Genomic DNA, 16,284 nt, shown 5'->3' on the forward strand with positions numbered 1-16,284 from the left:
AGGGAGGGAGGGAGGGAGGGAGGGAGGGAGGAATGAGAAAAAAATACCTACTTCTGCAGAAAACGCACACATAACTCTCTAAAAACAGAACCGCTCCCTGCCCTTTACAACGTGAGGTGGAAGCCCTGCTTATCTGGCACTAAAATCCAGCAGATACTTTAGAGAAGGAGAAAAGAAAAAAAGAGGAAGGAAGAGGACATCATACATATAACACATAAGAGGAATTAATGAGATGAAGAGACACAAATAATACACTCCAGAGGCCAGGAAAATATTAATACTTGTAGTTCTGATACCTAAAAATAGAATGCTAAGAATCAGTTCCTTAGCCGGACATGGTGGTGGCACTTCTAGTCCGAATAATCAGGAAGGAGGGGACATGGATCCCTGAGAGTTCAAGACCAGCATGGTCTACATAGCAAGCTCCAGCCCAGCCAAGGCTACTTAGTAAGACACTGTCTCAAAAAACAAACAAACAAACAAACAAACAAAAAACAACAATAACAAAAGAACCCAATTCATCAACTTGAATTATTTTCTATAGTCAGTTCTTAGACACACCCTGTCATTGATTATTCAAGAGACAAGGGTCACAGGTTTACATGATAATTATTTGAATGTATGGGATTTAAAAGTGCTTTAGTAAAATTAATTACAGTGGTTTCTTTGTATTTTTTTAAAGTGGCCAGAAAACGTCGTAGGGAGGGGGCGCGGAGGTGCTATCAGCTATTCTAAGCCTCGCCTGCCCTCTAGTGTCAAAACTTCAGCAGTGCAGGGAAATCACTAAAACTGAAATAATAACAACCATAATGTGCGGCTTTTATCATTGGCAAAACAAACACGGTAGAGTAGAACCTCACCAAAGAACTCTCGTGTAACAGAAACACTATTCCCCGCACAATTGGCATCTTAGAAGAAACGGGCTTTCCATAAGAATGCGTAAGGGTAAATGAGCCAGTTAACGCCGAGAGTGTCCTCAGAGTGACTGAAGCACAGGACACTACCGTAATGCAACCAGTATTCTTCAAAGAATTTAAACGAAGTTAAAATAATGGTAAACAACACCACACTGTGTGTTGTATTGGCATTTATAACAGAGAAAACAACAGGAAACTGAAATTTCTCTGTCCACATAAAGAACCCAGAGCCACCAGGAAGGAAACCCTGTTGAAATAGAGAAGGTAGTGTTTAATAAAGTCGGCCTGTGTGCTCTGTGGGCTTCCTACATAATCTAACTGACCCCTCTCACCACCCTGTGAAGATCAGTTTTGGCCTCTTTCTCTATCCTCATCTTCCAGAAGACGGGTCTGCGGCCCAAAGAGGTTGGGGTTCCCCTAAGATTGAAACAACTGAAAGGAGAGGTGCCTGCTGTCGGTGTGCCCTCAGTCAACAGACACAAGTAGTCCTGGCTCGCTCCCGGGTGGGAACGCATTGCAGACTTTCCCTGGCCATCAGCATCTTCTGCAACTAGCAACCAGCCACTCGAGGCTAGCCTGGGCCACTCTGCACCCCAACATAGCAAGGCCTTTAATCCCCTCTTTCTCCAATTTGAGCAGCAACTTGGTTTTTCTACAAACAAAAAAAACTACTTTCTTCATTCTCATAAGCTTTCCCAAAGCACTGATAAGCAAGATGTTTTCCGTATAGAACATAAAGTTTTGAACTCCGAAGACACCGATCACATCTCCCTAGAGAGCCCACAGCTTCCGCTCATTTCTCGGGCGCACAACCTTCCAGAGTCTGTCGTCTCCGCACCTCTCACAGCGTCCACTTCCGATGTGTTTGCTTTCATCTAGCCCTTCGGCTTGCTTGTCCTCAGTCAGCCATTCCGGCAACCTGACATAAGGTAGGCGTGACAACTGTCTCATGGTCTAGCTGATAAAGCACGCTCAGAGGGGTTAAATGGCCTGGATATAGTCGCACAACCAAGATGGGACAGAACTCGAGCTATGTTGGACCCCAGCCCCCCAGTACTTAATTTCCTGTGCTGCCTGATTGCTAGGACTACTCCAGATTTTCTGGGTCTTTCTGTGAGGAGTATACTGAGTAGACGCCAGGCAGGCACCACAGCGTTCAGTCAGAAGGCCCAACTCAGACACAGTATCTTCTGGGGAAACGGAACTATGAAAATGAGCAAAGAAACCCCTAGCGCCCAAATCTCCAGCATCAGATCCACCTGCACCAGAAATTTAAAGACATGTCTGTCTTTAAAGGGAAAATCTACATTAAAATATTCGGATATCCCCAGAGACAAGTCCCACGGATTTATAAAGCTTTGTGTCTCCATGTCACCATGGTTACAAAGGACAAAACTTAGTCAGAAGGTCTTTAAAGAGTTAATTCCACCAATCTCTTGGCTTTCACCACCTCCCAGCCTGCAGCCTTCCTGGGTCGCTGTTTGCTGCCCTCTTGTGGAGAAAAGATGCTATTGGCTGAGAAAAAGCACCAATATCGGATTAAAAAGTCACAAACAAGTCTGCCAAGCAAAAGGCCCCCCCACACACAGACACATCCCCAAGGTAGATAAAACCAGCATGCACCACCAGCACCGTCACGCAGGCAGTCCTTGTCAGAAGTAACCTTCTTATGATTCTACAACACACTCCCCTCTGTGGAGACTTAAGGATGCTAATGAGACAAGAGATACACGGTGGTGTGTGTAGAATTACGTGGAACAAAATATGCATGAAAAAGCTTGCACTACACAAATCAGTCTAGAAGTACACCCCCCCCCCCGTATAAAAGCCCAAGTTCTTTGTACAACGGGCCCTGGGAGGGCGGAGAAACTTTTTTTTAATGCCACCTACCCTCAGGAGTGTAATATCTCATCATAAACTGCCTCTTCTTGTGCAGTTAAGTCGTTGAGCAATTCCTGATACCCCATTACCAGCTAATATCCCTGGGACACAGTCAGGAGGCTTTCTGGACCATCCTAACAAGGTGCCTGTAACTAGATCCCACTGTCAGATGTCCTGTGACACACTCCCAGGTGTGAGGATAGACGAGGTTCACAGCATCATGGCACACGGCGCTCACCTCTCCTGGACCCTCAATTCCCCATCATATGAGGGCTGAACAGTAAGAAAATGCCACATGGGCCTGGAGAGATGACTCAGTGGTTAAGAGCACTGACTGCTCTTCCAGAAGACCCAGGTTTGAGTTCCAGAACCTACATGGCACCTCTCAACCATCTGTAACTCCAGTCCCAGAAGATTCTAGCTTCTGAAGGCAGTGCATGCATATGGTATGCAGACAGACATGCAGGCAAAACACCCAAGCACATTAAATAAATAGAAATTTTAATACCACAGAACCACTGTAGGTAAGGGCTGCTTTCTTCTCCTGGTGGTCACTGGGGTTGGGGAGGAGAATGTATAAGATAGAACAGGAGTTGCGGGAGAAGGATCAAGGACGAGGACAATCCCAATGCTCTGGGACTGGGTCCTCAATTTTAATAAGCGCTTCCATGAGTCAACAAGAGTAAACAAGGGATGAAGCCAATAGAAAAATAGATACAGGATAAGAATAGACCTTTAACATCTTACATCTTGGTGAGAGAGACAGAGACAAAGATGAAGACACGGAGATATGCAAGCCCACAGACACCAAGTTCCATTACAGTACTGGAAAATTCAGGACAACAGTGCCCAAAGACATAGAGAGGATTTGGGGAACATTGGCTCTCACTGCTGGCACTGCCCCTGGAAGTGTGAATACATTGGAAGGTTCTAGAAGGCACTCTTGGGCTCAGCAAAACTTACGTTCACCTCTTCTTCCTGGGCCTGCAGCTACAGTACGCTCCATTCCTCCCCACTTAAAGGCAGGTATGGTCAGGTGTCTAAGCCCCAGCCAATGGCAAGAAAGCGAAGCCATGCTATCTACACCTCAGCCTGTCCCATTGCCACTTCCCAAGCCAGCCCTTCCTGGCCTCCCTTGTCTCCTCAGAAACCATCTGTACCTGAGAGCTGAAGAGTTCCCACATACCATGGGCCCCCCAAAAACCACTGTTGATGGAGGCAACCGGAATATTCACCTGCAGCTCATGAGCAAAAAGAATGACATTTTTGTTGAAAAAAACATTTGTTTTGTATGTTTGTCCCAGTGAACTGAAACTCATTAACACCTTCACATCACTAACTTGGCCAATCCACTAGCACAGTTTTTTCTCAGTCAGGAGGTGTGTCCTTGTGCAAATCTGATGGCAAACTCGCCCACACTGGGGCAACCCAATAACTGAAGCTGTGCCCGAATGCTAGATGAACGTACAGTGCCCCACAGAGGAGTAGATGCCAACAAACACCCAGATCAGAAGACTTCCAGACTCTACTGTGAAATGGATGAGAGTAGGTTACAAAATAGAGTGCATGGCACATATCCAAGTGTGCACACATATTCTTATATGTGTACACATATACAGCCAACAAAAAGACCTCTTTCATACTTCCCTAAATGATTTGGGATTTTTACCACCGGCATAAAACTATACAGCAAGCCACTTGGTGACAAATGAAAATAGGCAGCCTATTCATAAACAGTTTAATATTCACTACATTACAGGAATGGGATACAGCTTCTGAGACCTTCAAAAGAGTAAGACTTAAGATGGGATTCAGGAGCCCTCACTCTGGGCAGATGCACGGCAGTGTGGAGGTCAAAGCGGGAATGTGGAAGTCTCCATGGCTTGTCCTCAAAAGATGACTGTCCAGGTAGAACAAACCTCGCCTGCAAATCACAGTCCCTGTGAGGCAGAGCTGAGCCCTGATTCCCTTGTGGCCATTTATATATATGATGATAGGCATTAGAATTCCAGAGATTAACCATAGAGGACTTCCAACAGTCAGAGAACACAAATGGGCATCTGTGCCGAGAAGCCAAAGGAACCTATCCATATAGAAATCCCAGGTTATGGCTGCTATTTCTCCAGCAGGCTTAACCAAGGCTTTGTGCAATCTCCCTTACCATGGCTTCTAATAGTCCAACTTCTGCTACAATGGAAGATGCCATCTGCCCTTCTTGGGAACAATTCTGCTCTTAATTTAGAGTTAACTATAGAGTTGTCTATTTCTTGACTTTAAAGTTATACATAAAATAAGGATTGTTACAGATAAAATGGGAAGTTTGACTTCAGCCTATTGTCTTGGTTAGGGTTTCTGTTGCTGTGAACAGACACTGTGACCACGGCAACTCTTCTAAAGGAAAAGACTGAATTGAGAAGGCAGTTTACAGCTCCAGAGGATCAGTCTATTATCATCATGGCAGTGAGCATAGCAGTGTGCAGGCAGACCAGGCAGACGTGGTCCTGGAGAAGAAGCTGCTGCATGTTGATCCACAGGCAACAGGAAGTAGACTGAGATACTGGACATGGCTTGAGCATGTATGAGACCTCAAAGCCCACCTCCACAGTGACACATTTCCTTCAACAAGGTCATACCTAGACCAACAAAGAAAGCCACACTTCACAGTAATGTCATTCCCTATGAGATTATGGAAGCCAATGACATTCAAACTACCACACCTATTTTCTTCAAGTGTGTTTGTGTGCATGTGTGAGTGTGTGCAGGCATGCATGCATGCATGCAAGAATGTGTGGTTTAATTTGTGCAATTTGTGTGGGTGTGTATACACGCCCGCTGTAGGCCAGAGGTCAACATCAAGTGTTTTTCTCAATTATTTTCCACCTTATTGTTTGAAACAGGACCCTCTCTCTCATTGAACCTGGAGCTTCCTGGTTCAAGAAGCCTGCCTGGCCAGCAAGCCCCCAGAATCTGCCCCCCCCCCAGAATCTGCCCGTCTATGCCACTCTAGCCCTGGGCTTCTAGGGACGAATACTGTCTGATGGGAGGTCCAATCTCAGGTCCTCTTGCTTGCACGACAAACACTTAATCAACTGAGCCAGCCGCTTACCCAGTCACCTTCCTTAAAGTTTTTATCTCTCCTCAACATCCCCCACCCCAGCCTGGTGCCTGGAAATCTGTTGATAATGCACCCACTGCCATATTTTACCAAGCTCTATTCTAGAAAAGAGATGTGCGTTAAACAGATAAGATCAATGACTTCAAACTCTCTGGCCCCCTAAATGAACTCATCAAAAGACACACAGTACAATACCAACTACCTGTAGACACTCCACGACAGTCTAGTGGTATTGATTCTATGCTGATTCCTCAAAACTTCAATCATTATTTTTCTCATCATCAAACTGTCACTTGAGGGGAGAAAATTGAGTTGTGAGAGATTTAAGAAATTATCTAGAGCCTAAAACTGTAGCCACCCTTAACATGTCAGAGTAAGGGAGAGGGGAAAAGCATGGTGTGGTCTCTGTCTGGGCGTGGACATCATTCCAATTTCCCAGACATAGAAGTCTGTGGACAGGGGCATTTACACTTCCGATGTGTATATAATTTAAGGCTCACACTTTATAGTTTCTCAGGGGCAGGGGAGACACAAGGTCTGTCTCTATAGTGCCGGCTGACTTTGAACTCACAGTCTTCCTGCCCAGAGTCAAGTACAATAGGAGTCCCAGCTACTCTGAAGACTGAATCAAGAAGACTACTTGAGCCTCAAATGTTTGGGGTAATATGGGCAATAGTGTGGCTTGGAAGGTTCCTCACAAGCTTTGTGTTCAGTTATATGTTTGCAACACTTGATTCCCACCTTGGTGGTGATCTTTGGGAAATTTGTGGTACCACTAGAAGATGGGACCCAGCTAGGAGAAGTGAGTCACTTTAGGTAAGGTCACTTTACAGCCCTTTCTTGGTTCCAGCCCTTTCTCTGTCTGCTTCCTGAGCCACTGAGATGTGAACATTTGCCTCATGTTCCCACTGCCATAGAGATGCCTGCTGCCAGCTTCTCCCACCTGATGAACTATATCTCCTCTATCCTCTATCATCCCTTAAGCTGTGTTTGTCCAACATTCTGTCACATCAATAAGAAAAAATGCTTATATAGCAATAGAACACATTGCAAGATCACTGCTCAAAACATGTACTCTCTCACATGCAGAACCTACGCTTAAATATAAATCCTCATATATCAATATAGATGCATGATACAAAAGGAGAAGTATTTTTCTGGAGGCCATTTTTATCATCACTTGTGTTCCCAGGCTAAGTATATTCTACTCCTGAGCCAGCATGGCTTGGAAAACCCCAAAGAAAGTGAGAAATAAGCATCCCCCTGTATCACAAAGGTTAAGTTGTGAGTCAGCTGGAGTCTTGGTGTTTTATCCTTATCAGACACATGCTGTTTTATTTGTTCAGCCTGCAATTTCCAGAGTTTGATCTGGCAGCCAGGAGATTCATTTGGATGATAAGTCGTAGCCTGTGGTTTGTAAACAAAGATGAAAAGTGCTAGAGATATAGCTCAGTGGTAGAGTGCTTGGGGGTGATAGGTCCAGCCCCCAATACTAAAGAAGAAAAAAAGCAATATTGCGTATTTGACAATATTGAGTAATTGACAATATTGCATATTTGACAATATTGCAGTTAATCATACCCACTGCCTTAGCTCGTCTCACATTACATATGACTCCAGTGACCACTTTCATCCACTTATGCTGTGGCCTGCAGTAACCTCACTATGGACTTTTCCTACATGCCTTCAGTCAGGAACCAAAACCTCTCGGCATCTTGGAACTCCAGATGGCACCTGAGGGGTTAAGTCATAGTGATCTGGATCATTTCCTGGGCCTGTTGTGGCACACAGCATCACATCATGGAAGGAGGAGACCAAGGGTTCCTTCGTGAGGGATAAGGAGGCAGACAAAAGGCCAGAATGGGAAATACTGCCAGGGAGCTCAGGAGAATAGAGGGACAGTACTGGAGGAGGAAAGACAAATGTCACATTGTAGCTCTTATACAGAATTGGACTTCTTAAGTACACCTGGAGTCCTGCAGAGATGCCCGTGTGACATGGAAGCAGGAGGGGCTGTTTGCAGAGAAGGGAGAGGGTGATGAGAGAAGCTGAAAGGGTCACAAGAGGGTAGCTGAGGACAACGCTACACAAAGCACAGCGCTATAAAACCATGACAGTTACACCATGATGCCTGTTAGTTCACACAACGCTATAAAATTAACTTTAAACGGCAATACACAGACATGAATTTCACTAGAAATTACCAGAACAGCTGTCTCTCCATGTTTAGACACACTTCCCTTTACGGGCCATGAAAATGCAAAGGTTACCCTGGCTGTTTTCTTTATTTTTGTCATTTCTTTTCTTCTCTCCTTCATTATGTCCCTCATTCAACTTATTTTCTCCAGGTGTCTCAGGAGGGTCTTGAGTTAGCTGACAGGTCCTCTTAGGACAGCCCTGTGTCACCTGACCCTGAGTTTCGGGCAGCTACAAGAGCGCCTGTGTGTGTGCTCACACGCTCAGTCACACACAGAGTGCTACAGACTTCTTGACATTCAGAGAAAAAGCACTACTAACACAAAAGCACACCCATGAAAATCAAAGTTAAAACTCAAAGGAGAGCCTGGACAAGACCTAGCGAAGACATCCAGCACAGCCCTGCTCCAGCATAAGCCACTGGGCCCTATCTGTCCGTGGCTCTACCGTTATTTACACGCCAGTCAAACTTTTGTCAAGCACCTGTGTCTGAAGCGTGGACTCCGGTGTGTCAAAGCATTGTATTAATTGACCTCAGCAGTACATAATAAAGGGCTTACCTGCCTGTCCCCGGAGGTGCTGGCTCGTGGCGGACGACAGCTTACAGCAGACCATTAGCACACAGGCCATGAGCAGCCAGGGTGACAGCGGCAGCCTCCATTTAGCACAGACTCTCATCCTGGGGAGAAACAAGGCCTCAGTCGTGAGGGTGAGATAGGCCAAGCTCTTTGTCCCACCCCGCACAGGGAAACAGAGAGGAGCCAGTGAAGGACATCAACGGTGAAGGAACTCAAGGTGTGACTCCATCCTCCCTCCCCCAAGGAAACTATAAACCTGGCAAGCTTCAATTTGCACCAACCACAGACTCTGCTTTCAACAAATGCCTTTCATAACTAAGAGTCCTGTGAGTTAACACCATGCCTGGTGAGAGTCTGCTTAGGAATCTCCAAGTAACAGTGAAAGTTGCCCTGATAAAACATGAGGTCATATTCTCTCGTATCTCAAAACATAGAACAAAGAACCATTTTCAAAGTGAGTACACAGGCTCTCTAGGTCTGAATAAACCCAAAAGAATGTGCATATGTGACCCAAAAACTTGGGGTTCTTAGTCTGTATATTAAGACCCTCTGCACCAGATGTGATACACAGTTCATTATACAAATCATGGACTCAGGTGAAAACAGGCCAGTATAAAAAAAGCATCAGGTTTGGTAACTCACACCTTAATTTCAGGACTCAAGAGCATACTGAGTTCAAAGTCATCATTGGCTATTTAGTGAGTTCAAGCTAGGCTTAACTATGGAACAAATAGAAATAAAAATAAATTACTCTCATATGCATGGACAGTATCAAGAGTTCCCTAAAATAATTCCTCTCACATTGGTTAGATCCTCTATTCTAAAACAAAAATAAGCAAACAAAAGGACCAGCAGGGGCTAAAAAGATGGCTCAGTAGCGATGCCACTAGCTGTGCAAGATGAGGACCTGAACTGGTCCCTCAGCACCCAAGAAAAAAGGCAAATATGCTACACATACACCTGCAACCCCAATGTTGAGAAGGGGGCAGATCTTGTAGGCTCCCTGGGGCTCGCTGGCTGCCAGCCTATAATAGAGAACATCCAGTGTCTTCCCTCTGCTTGTATGTACACAGGCACACATATTTGCACATTCGTGAGCACATGTACCACAACAGCACACCTATACATACACACACACATATACTCTCTCTCTTTCTCTCTCTCTCACTCACAAGGATAAAGGACTATCAAAATGCTCTATTCTGACTTCCTACTTTATATCTTCCTAACTATTGTAAGGAAATTAAATTTGATTTACTATTTCTACTTTGAATTTTAAAATGACCTTTTAAAAAGGTGTGTATGTGTGTGTGCATGTCATGCATATGTGTGGAGGGGGTGGGAGAGAGAGAGAGAGAGAGAGAGAGAGAGAGAGAGAGAGAGGTGTGAATACAGATCCCCTCGAACTGGAACTGCAGGCAGTTGTGAGCTCCTACGCATGTGCTAGAAACTGAACTCAGGTCCCAAGCAAGATTAGATGATGTGGGATTCCCCTCTGTATGCTGTGAATATGTTTTACTACCATTGGTTAATAAAGAAGCTACTTTGGCCAATGGCAAGGCAGAATATAATGAGGTGTGAAATCCAAGCAGAGATAGAGGAGGAAGAATGCGGAGTCAGAGAGACTTCACATAGCAGCCGAAAGAGAAAGATGCCAAAATATTACTAGTAAGCCACAGCCTTGTGGCAATACTTAAGTCAATAAAAATGGGTTAATTTAAGGTGTAAGAGCTAGCTAGAAACATGCCTGAGCCATTGGTCAAACACTGTTGTAATTTATATAGTTTCTGTGTGGTTATTCCGGTCTGGGAAGCAGGGAAATGAAAGCATGGTCTCTGGTTACAAGGCTTCTCTCTCCAGCCTCTCAGCTGACTTGTACAGCAAAAGTCAAAACACCTGATATGCACTCACTAATTTAGGCCTGGCACATGTCTCATAGTATCTACTATCATAGTGGACCAAGGAAGCCTTCTTTATGTACAATCCTGCCTTAGAACTCTGCCAATTGATTCCCAGATACCTGAAACAGTATTGTTCCAGTCCCTCCCAAGAATTAGGGCAGCATTTGCCTACAACCTGCACACCTGCTATATAATGTCACCCATCCTGTACAAGTGCATACCCCTATACAAGCATGCACCTCCTATATAGCTGCATACTTCCTATATAAACTCACATTTCCTAACCACACACTTTTTGTACACATGCACCCGTCCTCTGTAACAAGCAGCGCACCTCTTCTATAACCGCGCTCCCCCATACAAGCACACACCTCCTGTAGACACACATATCTTCTGTATAACCTCCTCTACGGTACCTCCCCTATATCTCACACCTCCTCTGTATCCTTACCTCCATCCATACACCAGCACGTCTCCCCTACACGCTTACCACTCTTGTATAATCTCACACTACCTCCGGTACTGCAAACCTCCTGTGTAGCCAAAGACCTCCTCTTCAGCACAAACCCATACACCTCCTACATTATCCCACTCCTGTATAACTGCAACTTTCTACATAGACTCATACTTCCTGTCCACTTTAAAAATCATCTCTAGATTACTTGTGATTCCCCAAATGATATCAAAGCTACAGCCATCGCTGCCTTTCTGCGATGTCTGAGAAATACTGAAAAGAAAAATGTCTGTATACATTGACACAGATAGAATTCTTTACAGATATCTGAGATCGGCAGGTGATCAGTCTGAGAAGGCAGAGTTCATGGTAATAGTGGGACCTGTGAAGATCATAGCCACTCTTGGGCAGAGGCAAAACCTGGCAGGTGGGATTGGATCACCATTTGGGTAACACTCAGAGGAGTCAAAGGAAAATCCCTCAAGGATGCCAGCTGGCAGCTGACCCAGAGATGTCTGCAAAGAGCCACATCTCAGTCCCAGAAGCCCCAGCAAGCACTTCCAGGCACAGGTTCTAGCCCAGCCCTTTCCCTCAGACTTTCATATTTCGGTCGGATGCATCATTTAAAAAAGATGTCGCATTGCTCATGGATCTGCAACCAAGTCTGCCTTTGAAGCAGCTAGGCCAAGATGAGACTCTCAGATCATCTCTGAAGACGTCCAAGTTAAAGGTGACACATAGCATTGACTTCTCGCCCTTTCAAACTGTTGCCAAGCCCCTAGGAGCTGCTAAGTGAGCTCATTTGTTCTGTGGTCATAGGGAACTAAACTCCACTCTGCAGATATGTTCAAGTGTTCTCTGTTTGAATCACTAATTGCTACAAATAAAAAAATAAGAAACTTGATCCTTCCTGCAATTGTTTTGTTTGTTTATATAATTTCTTTTTTATTATTATTGAGACTCTCACACATAGCCTGGGCTGGCCTTGAATCCAAAGAGATCCACCTGTCTCTGCCTCGGCCCCATCTGTACTATTTTTAAGACAAACTGGTTGTCCACATATAAAATGTGCAGACTGAAGACCAGAATCCATTTCCTTGAAAAATTCCTGCTGGAACTCTGAGGAACAGCTTTTCCAGGAAATGGCCGTTCCCTAGAGATGGGTCTCCATGCCCCCCCCCACCTACACTGGCTAGTGCCTAAGGCCCTGCTAGCCCCGCTTACAGTCCTCTCAATTCTCAACCCTAGAATAAGAGGAAAACGCCTTTGAAACAATTAGATTAGTGGCAGTTGTTCAGTTAACAGTTGGAACTTAAACTGCTCTGTACGAGAGAGAATATTCCACCGAAAGTTGATCAAGGTGTTGCAGTTGGTAGAGTCCTTGCCTAGCATACACAAAGCCCAGGGTTCGGTTTCCAGCATCATGTAAAACCAGGCGTGATGGTGCATCCCTGTTAGCCTAGCACTGGGGAAGTGAAGGCGCAAGGGCCTGAAGTCTTCTATCATCCTTAGCTAAATAGTAAGTCCAAGGCCATCCTGAGTTACAAAAGACACCGTCTCGACAACAACGAGATCAAATGTGAAATTTTCATTCTCTTTGCTTCTCCTAAGGTTTACATAATTGATAAACCACAGCATCTCAAATCGGCATGAGGCCCACATAGTGGTTTCTTTGAAACCTTTCAAGCTGCTCCAGGGCTTAGGCCCCCTTTAGGCATGTGCTCTGAGGCAGAGGACAGGGACCCTGTGTTTTCATGCAGACCCTCCAAGGCAGTGAGGGGCCAAGGTTCTCTCCATGAAGAGAGTGCTGAGGACTTCTGAAGCAAATGACTAAACTTACCAGCTGACATTAAGTCAAAACTAGGAGCTCGGTTCCTGGAAGTTGGGAGTCTGGCATGGGTCTTTTGGTCATTGCTGGAGGCCTGAGAACCTTAGAGTCCCGGGTTCAATTCCCCAGCACCCTTGGACCAGGAAAGGAAGGTCCTCAGCTAGAGGCCCTACCAGAAAATGAGTCCCTGGGATACTGGAAAGCATGTCCTTGGCCTTTGTTTTTGAGATCGCCATGTTATAACGCTGACCAGGAGCTTTCTCGGGTTCCTAAAGGTTTGAAGGGTGGACTCTCCCAGCCCTGTCTCGTCATAACTATTCTTCCAAAGAAATCACAGTCCCATTTTAGGGTTCACCTGAATAACTCGGTTGGGTGGAGGACAAGCACATGCTATCAAACTCCAGGTCAATTAGCTAAAATCTTAATTACATCTGCAAACCCTTTGCCTTTGCCCTGTGCTTAGAACCTATTCAAAGAGGTGACTCCCTGTTAACCATGGTACCTCCCACACTCAAGAGGGGGCTGTACCAACCTGGCTTCCCAAAGTCTGGATGCTGGGCTGCTCTGATCATCTGCCCAGCATCTCTGATCTAGCACATGTGTAACTAGTCCCCTGTGTTCACTGCCCTCTGCCTCACATTATCCTGAAAGATTTCTATTTTCCTGTTGAATCCAAACAAGTCCCCCAAATAAGAAGACCCAGAAGAGACATTCCAAATCCTACACCGGGGTTCCTCGGCCAGATCCTTACAGGAACCCGTTCTAGATATCAGGTTCCTCTGCTCCTAAAACAAGTGTTTGCTAAACAACAGCTGTGAGTGCCAGGTATGGGACACATGCCTCTCACCAGCACTGGGGAAGCAGAGGCAGGCAGTTTGTTCTCTGTGAGCTCAGGGCCAGCCTGGTCTACATAGTGAGACACTCTTCCCATATCACCCCCACACCCTGCCCAAAGATGCTGTGGTTCCATACAGAAATGCCAGGGCTGGACAGCGAGGTAGGCAGGAGAGATACTCAGACGTAATTCTGTGCCTCCTCTTCTCCCCGTGAAATGTGCCAGAGGATTTTGCACATTAAAATGACTTCATTTCAAAGACAGTGCTAAAATGAAAAGAATGACAGCTCTCCTGTTTTTCCTTCAAGACAGGATTTCTCTGTGTAATAGTCCTGACTGTCTGGGAACTTGCTCTGTAGACCAGGCTGGCCTCAAACTCGAAGACTGATCTTCCTGCCTCTGCTTCCTGAGTGCTAGCATTAAATATGAGCACCACCACCACCCAGCCTGACAATTATCCAAATTTCTAAATGTCTTTTTAAAGGCTTCCAGAAAACCTCATCAACTCTCGACTACTTGGTGACTACTAAAACCAATTTAACTATTTTACCTTAGAGAGTTCACAAGGTATGGTTCCAGTCAAACACAGTTACTCCAGAATGTTCTGCAGTGTGGCCGCAAATGCTTCGTAGCTGAGACCAACCATATTGGCAGCTCCCAAAAACTGCTTCAGCTTAGAAAACCTGTTTTTAAAAGACACAGAAAGAAGAAAAATGGGGATCAATTAGCATTAAATGTGTCTGGGAGTAAAATAGCACTTTCTACCATGACGTCTGCAGCAGACACACGAATGAACAAACTCTTCCTCATTGGTAATGTTAGCCAAGGGGCATTGAGGACTCAATGCTAGTTCACACTATAGACAATTTTGTTTGGTTTTGTAAGTAAGTAAGTGTATTGGTATTTCTGTAGATATATAAGAAGTTATGTGTTTCATGCATTGTGTGCACACATGTAAGCTGGTATATGTGCATGTGTAAATGCATATAAGTAGGCGTGAATGCATGTAAGCACTCATGCATACATTTGCATGCACATGTGTAGTAGGTGTGTTGGAATGTATGTATATCTGTAGGGGAAGCCCAGGCTAATAGGGCGTGTTCGCCTCGGACGAATGTTTACGTATAAATCTGGGCGTGAGCCCCGTCGGTCCCTTTTGTACTTCCGGTTTCATCGCTGGATCCCTGGTGTTGTAAGCTATTTCATCATTAAAGTTTACCATTTCATATTAAGCTAGCCTGGTTATTATGCCGCATCATATATCCACATGGATGTGTAGACAGAAGTTTCTGTCCCTCCTGTTCCCAAAGCCACTTACAAAATAACCACTCTGAGGCTTAATATTAATTACATACTGTTTGGCCTATTAGCTCAAGCTTATTATTAATTAGCTCTTACAACTTAAACTAACCCATAATTCTTATCTATGCTCAGCTACATGGCTTGATACTTTTCTCGGTGCAGCATTCTCATCTTGCTTTCTCTGTATCTGGGTGGCGACTGCAGACAGAGCCTTTCCTCTTTCTAGAATTCTCCTAGTCTGGTTGCCATGCCTATAGTTCTGCCTGGCTACTGGAAAATCAGCATTTTATTAAACCAGTATGAGTAGCAAATCTTTACAGGGCACAAGAGCATTGTCCCACAGAACTTCCCCCTTTCTTTTCTTTTCAAAACAAGAACTCTGAATCTTGTCTCCTTTGTTTAGCTTTTTTCCTGACCATTGTCCATAACGACTTGTAACCAACGCTCTAAACAAAGACAAACATCCAAAATTCATTTTTTTAAATGTGGGAGTAGTTTTCTAGGTACCAAGCTTTGTGGGAGCTGCATGCAAGTGGGGCTGGGGGCAAGATGCAGGACTGCCAGAAGCACAGGAAGCTATGTGGCACCATGGGAAGACTTGTGGGTGCTTCATGGGGTGGCAGCAAGGATGGGCGCAGCAGGAAAGGAAGCTAAGCCAGACTGGATGGCTGCTAGGGCTCTAGCACTTCTCCCAAACCGAGGTGGCTAGGTTTGGGTTCCAATTACTAATCCCAGTTCTGGCTTGGGCTAGTGTCTAAAATGCCTCAGGAAAACAGCTTTTTTTGTAAATTCATGCCCTATGTTGGGTGCAAAAAAAAGCATGATTAATACAATTTCAGGGACAGATATCGGGGTTCAACCTGAAGATCGAAAAAGCAAAACAACCAGCCACCGGCTCTTACCTCTACCTCAGTCTGAAATGGCGAACCTGCCTCTAGGAATCTCAGAATAAGACTAAGACTGAGAGCTGCCTCCTTCCATTTTATAATCCTCTCTAGTTCTGGTATTGAAGGTATGCACCACTGGGATTAAAGGCCTCCACCACCTGGTTTCTAAGGTAACTATTATGACTATGGGGATTAAAGGTGTGTGTTACCACTGCCTGGTCTGTAAGGCTGACGAGTGGGGCTGTTTTGCTTTCTGATCTTCAGGCAAGCCTTATTTATTAAAATAGAAATGAAATGCCACTACATGGATACACAGGACAACCTCAGGTGTTGTTCCTTGGGTGTCATCTTTTTTGTTTATTAGACAAGGTCTCTCACTGGCCTGGAAGC

At 45.0% G+C, this 16,284-nt stretch overlaps 1 protein-coding gene across 1 annotated transcript in view; it reads right to left on the bottom strand.

Moving 5' to 3' along the window:
- Tafa4 (TAFA chemokine like family member 4) overlaps positions 1 to 8,796 on the bottom strand; it is a 159,269-nt gene extending 150,473 nt beyond the window's left edge. Inside the window, exon 1 of the mRNA XM_050149405.1 lies at positions 8,670 to 8,796. Coding sequence (XP_050005362.1) covers positions 8,670 to 8,787 — 118 coding nt within the window. The 5' untranslated portion in view covers positions 8,788 to 8,796. The remainder of the gene's footprint in view (positions 1 to 8,669) is intronic.
- Positions 8,797 to 16,284: the final 7,488 nt, after the last annotated feature.

This window comes from Alexandromys fortis, unplaced genomic scaffold (genome assembly GCF_014885135.2).
Source record: "Alexandromys fortis isolate MF-2015 unplaced genomic scaffold, M_Fortis_MF-2015_v1.1 scaffold_48, whole genome shotgun sequence".
Classification (NCBI taxonomy): domain Eukaryota; kingdom Metazoa; phylum Chordata; class Mammalia; order Rodentia; family Cricetidae; genus Alexandromys; species Alexandromys fortis.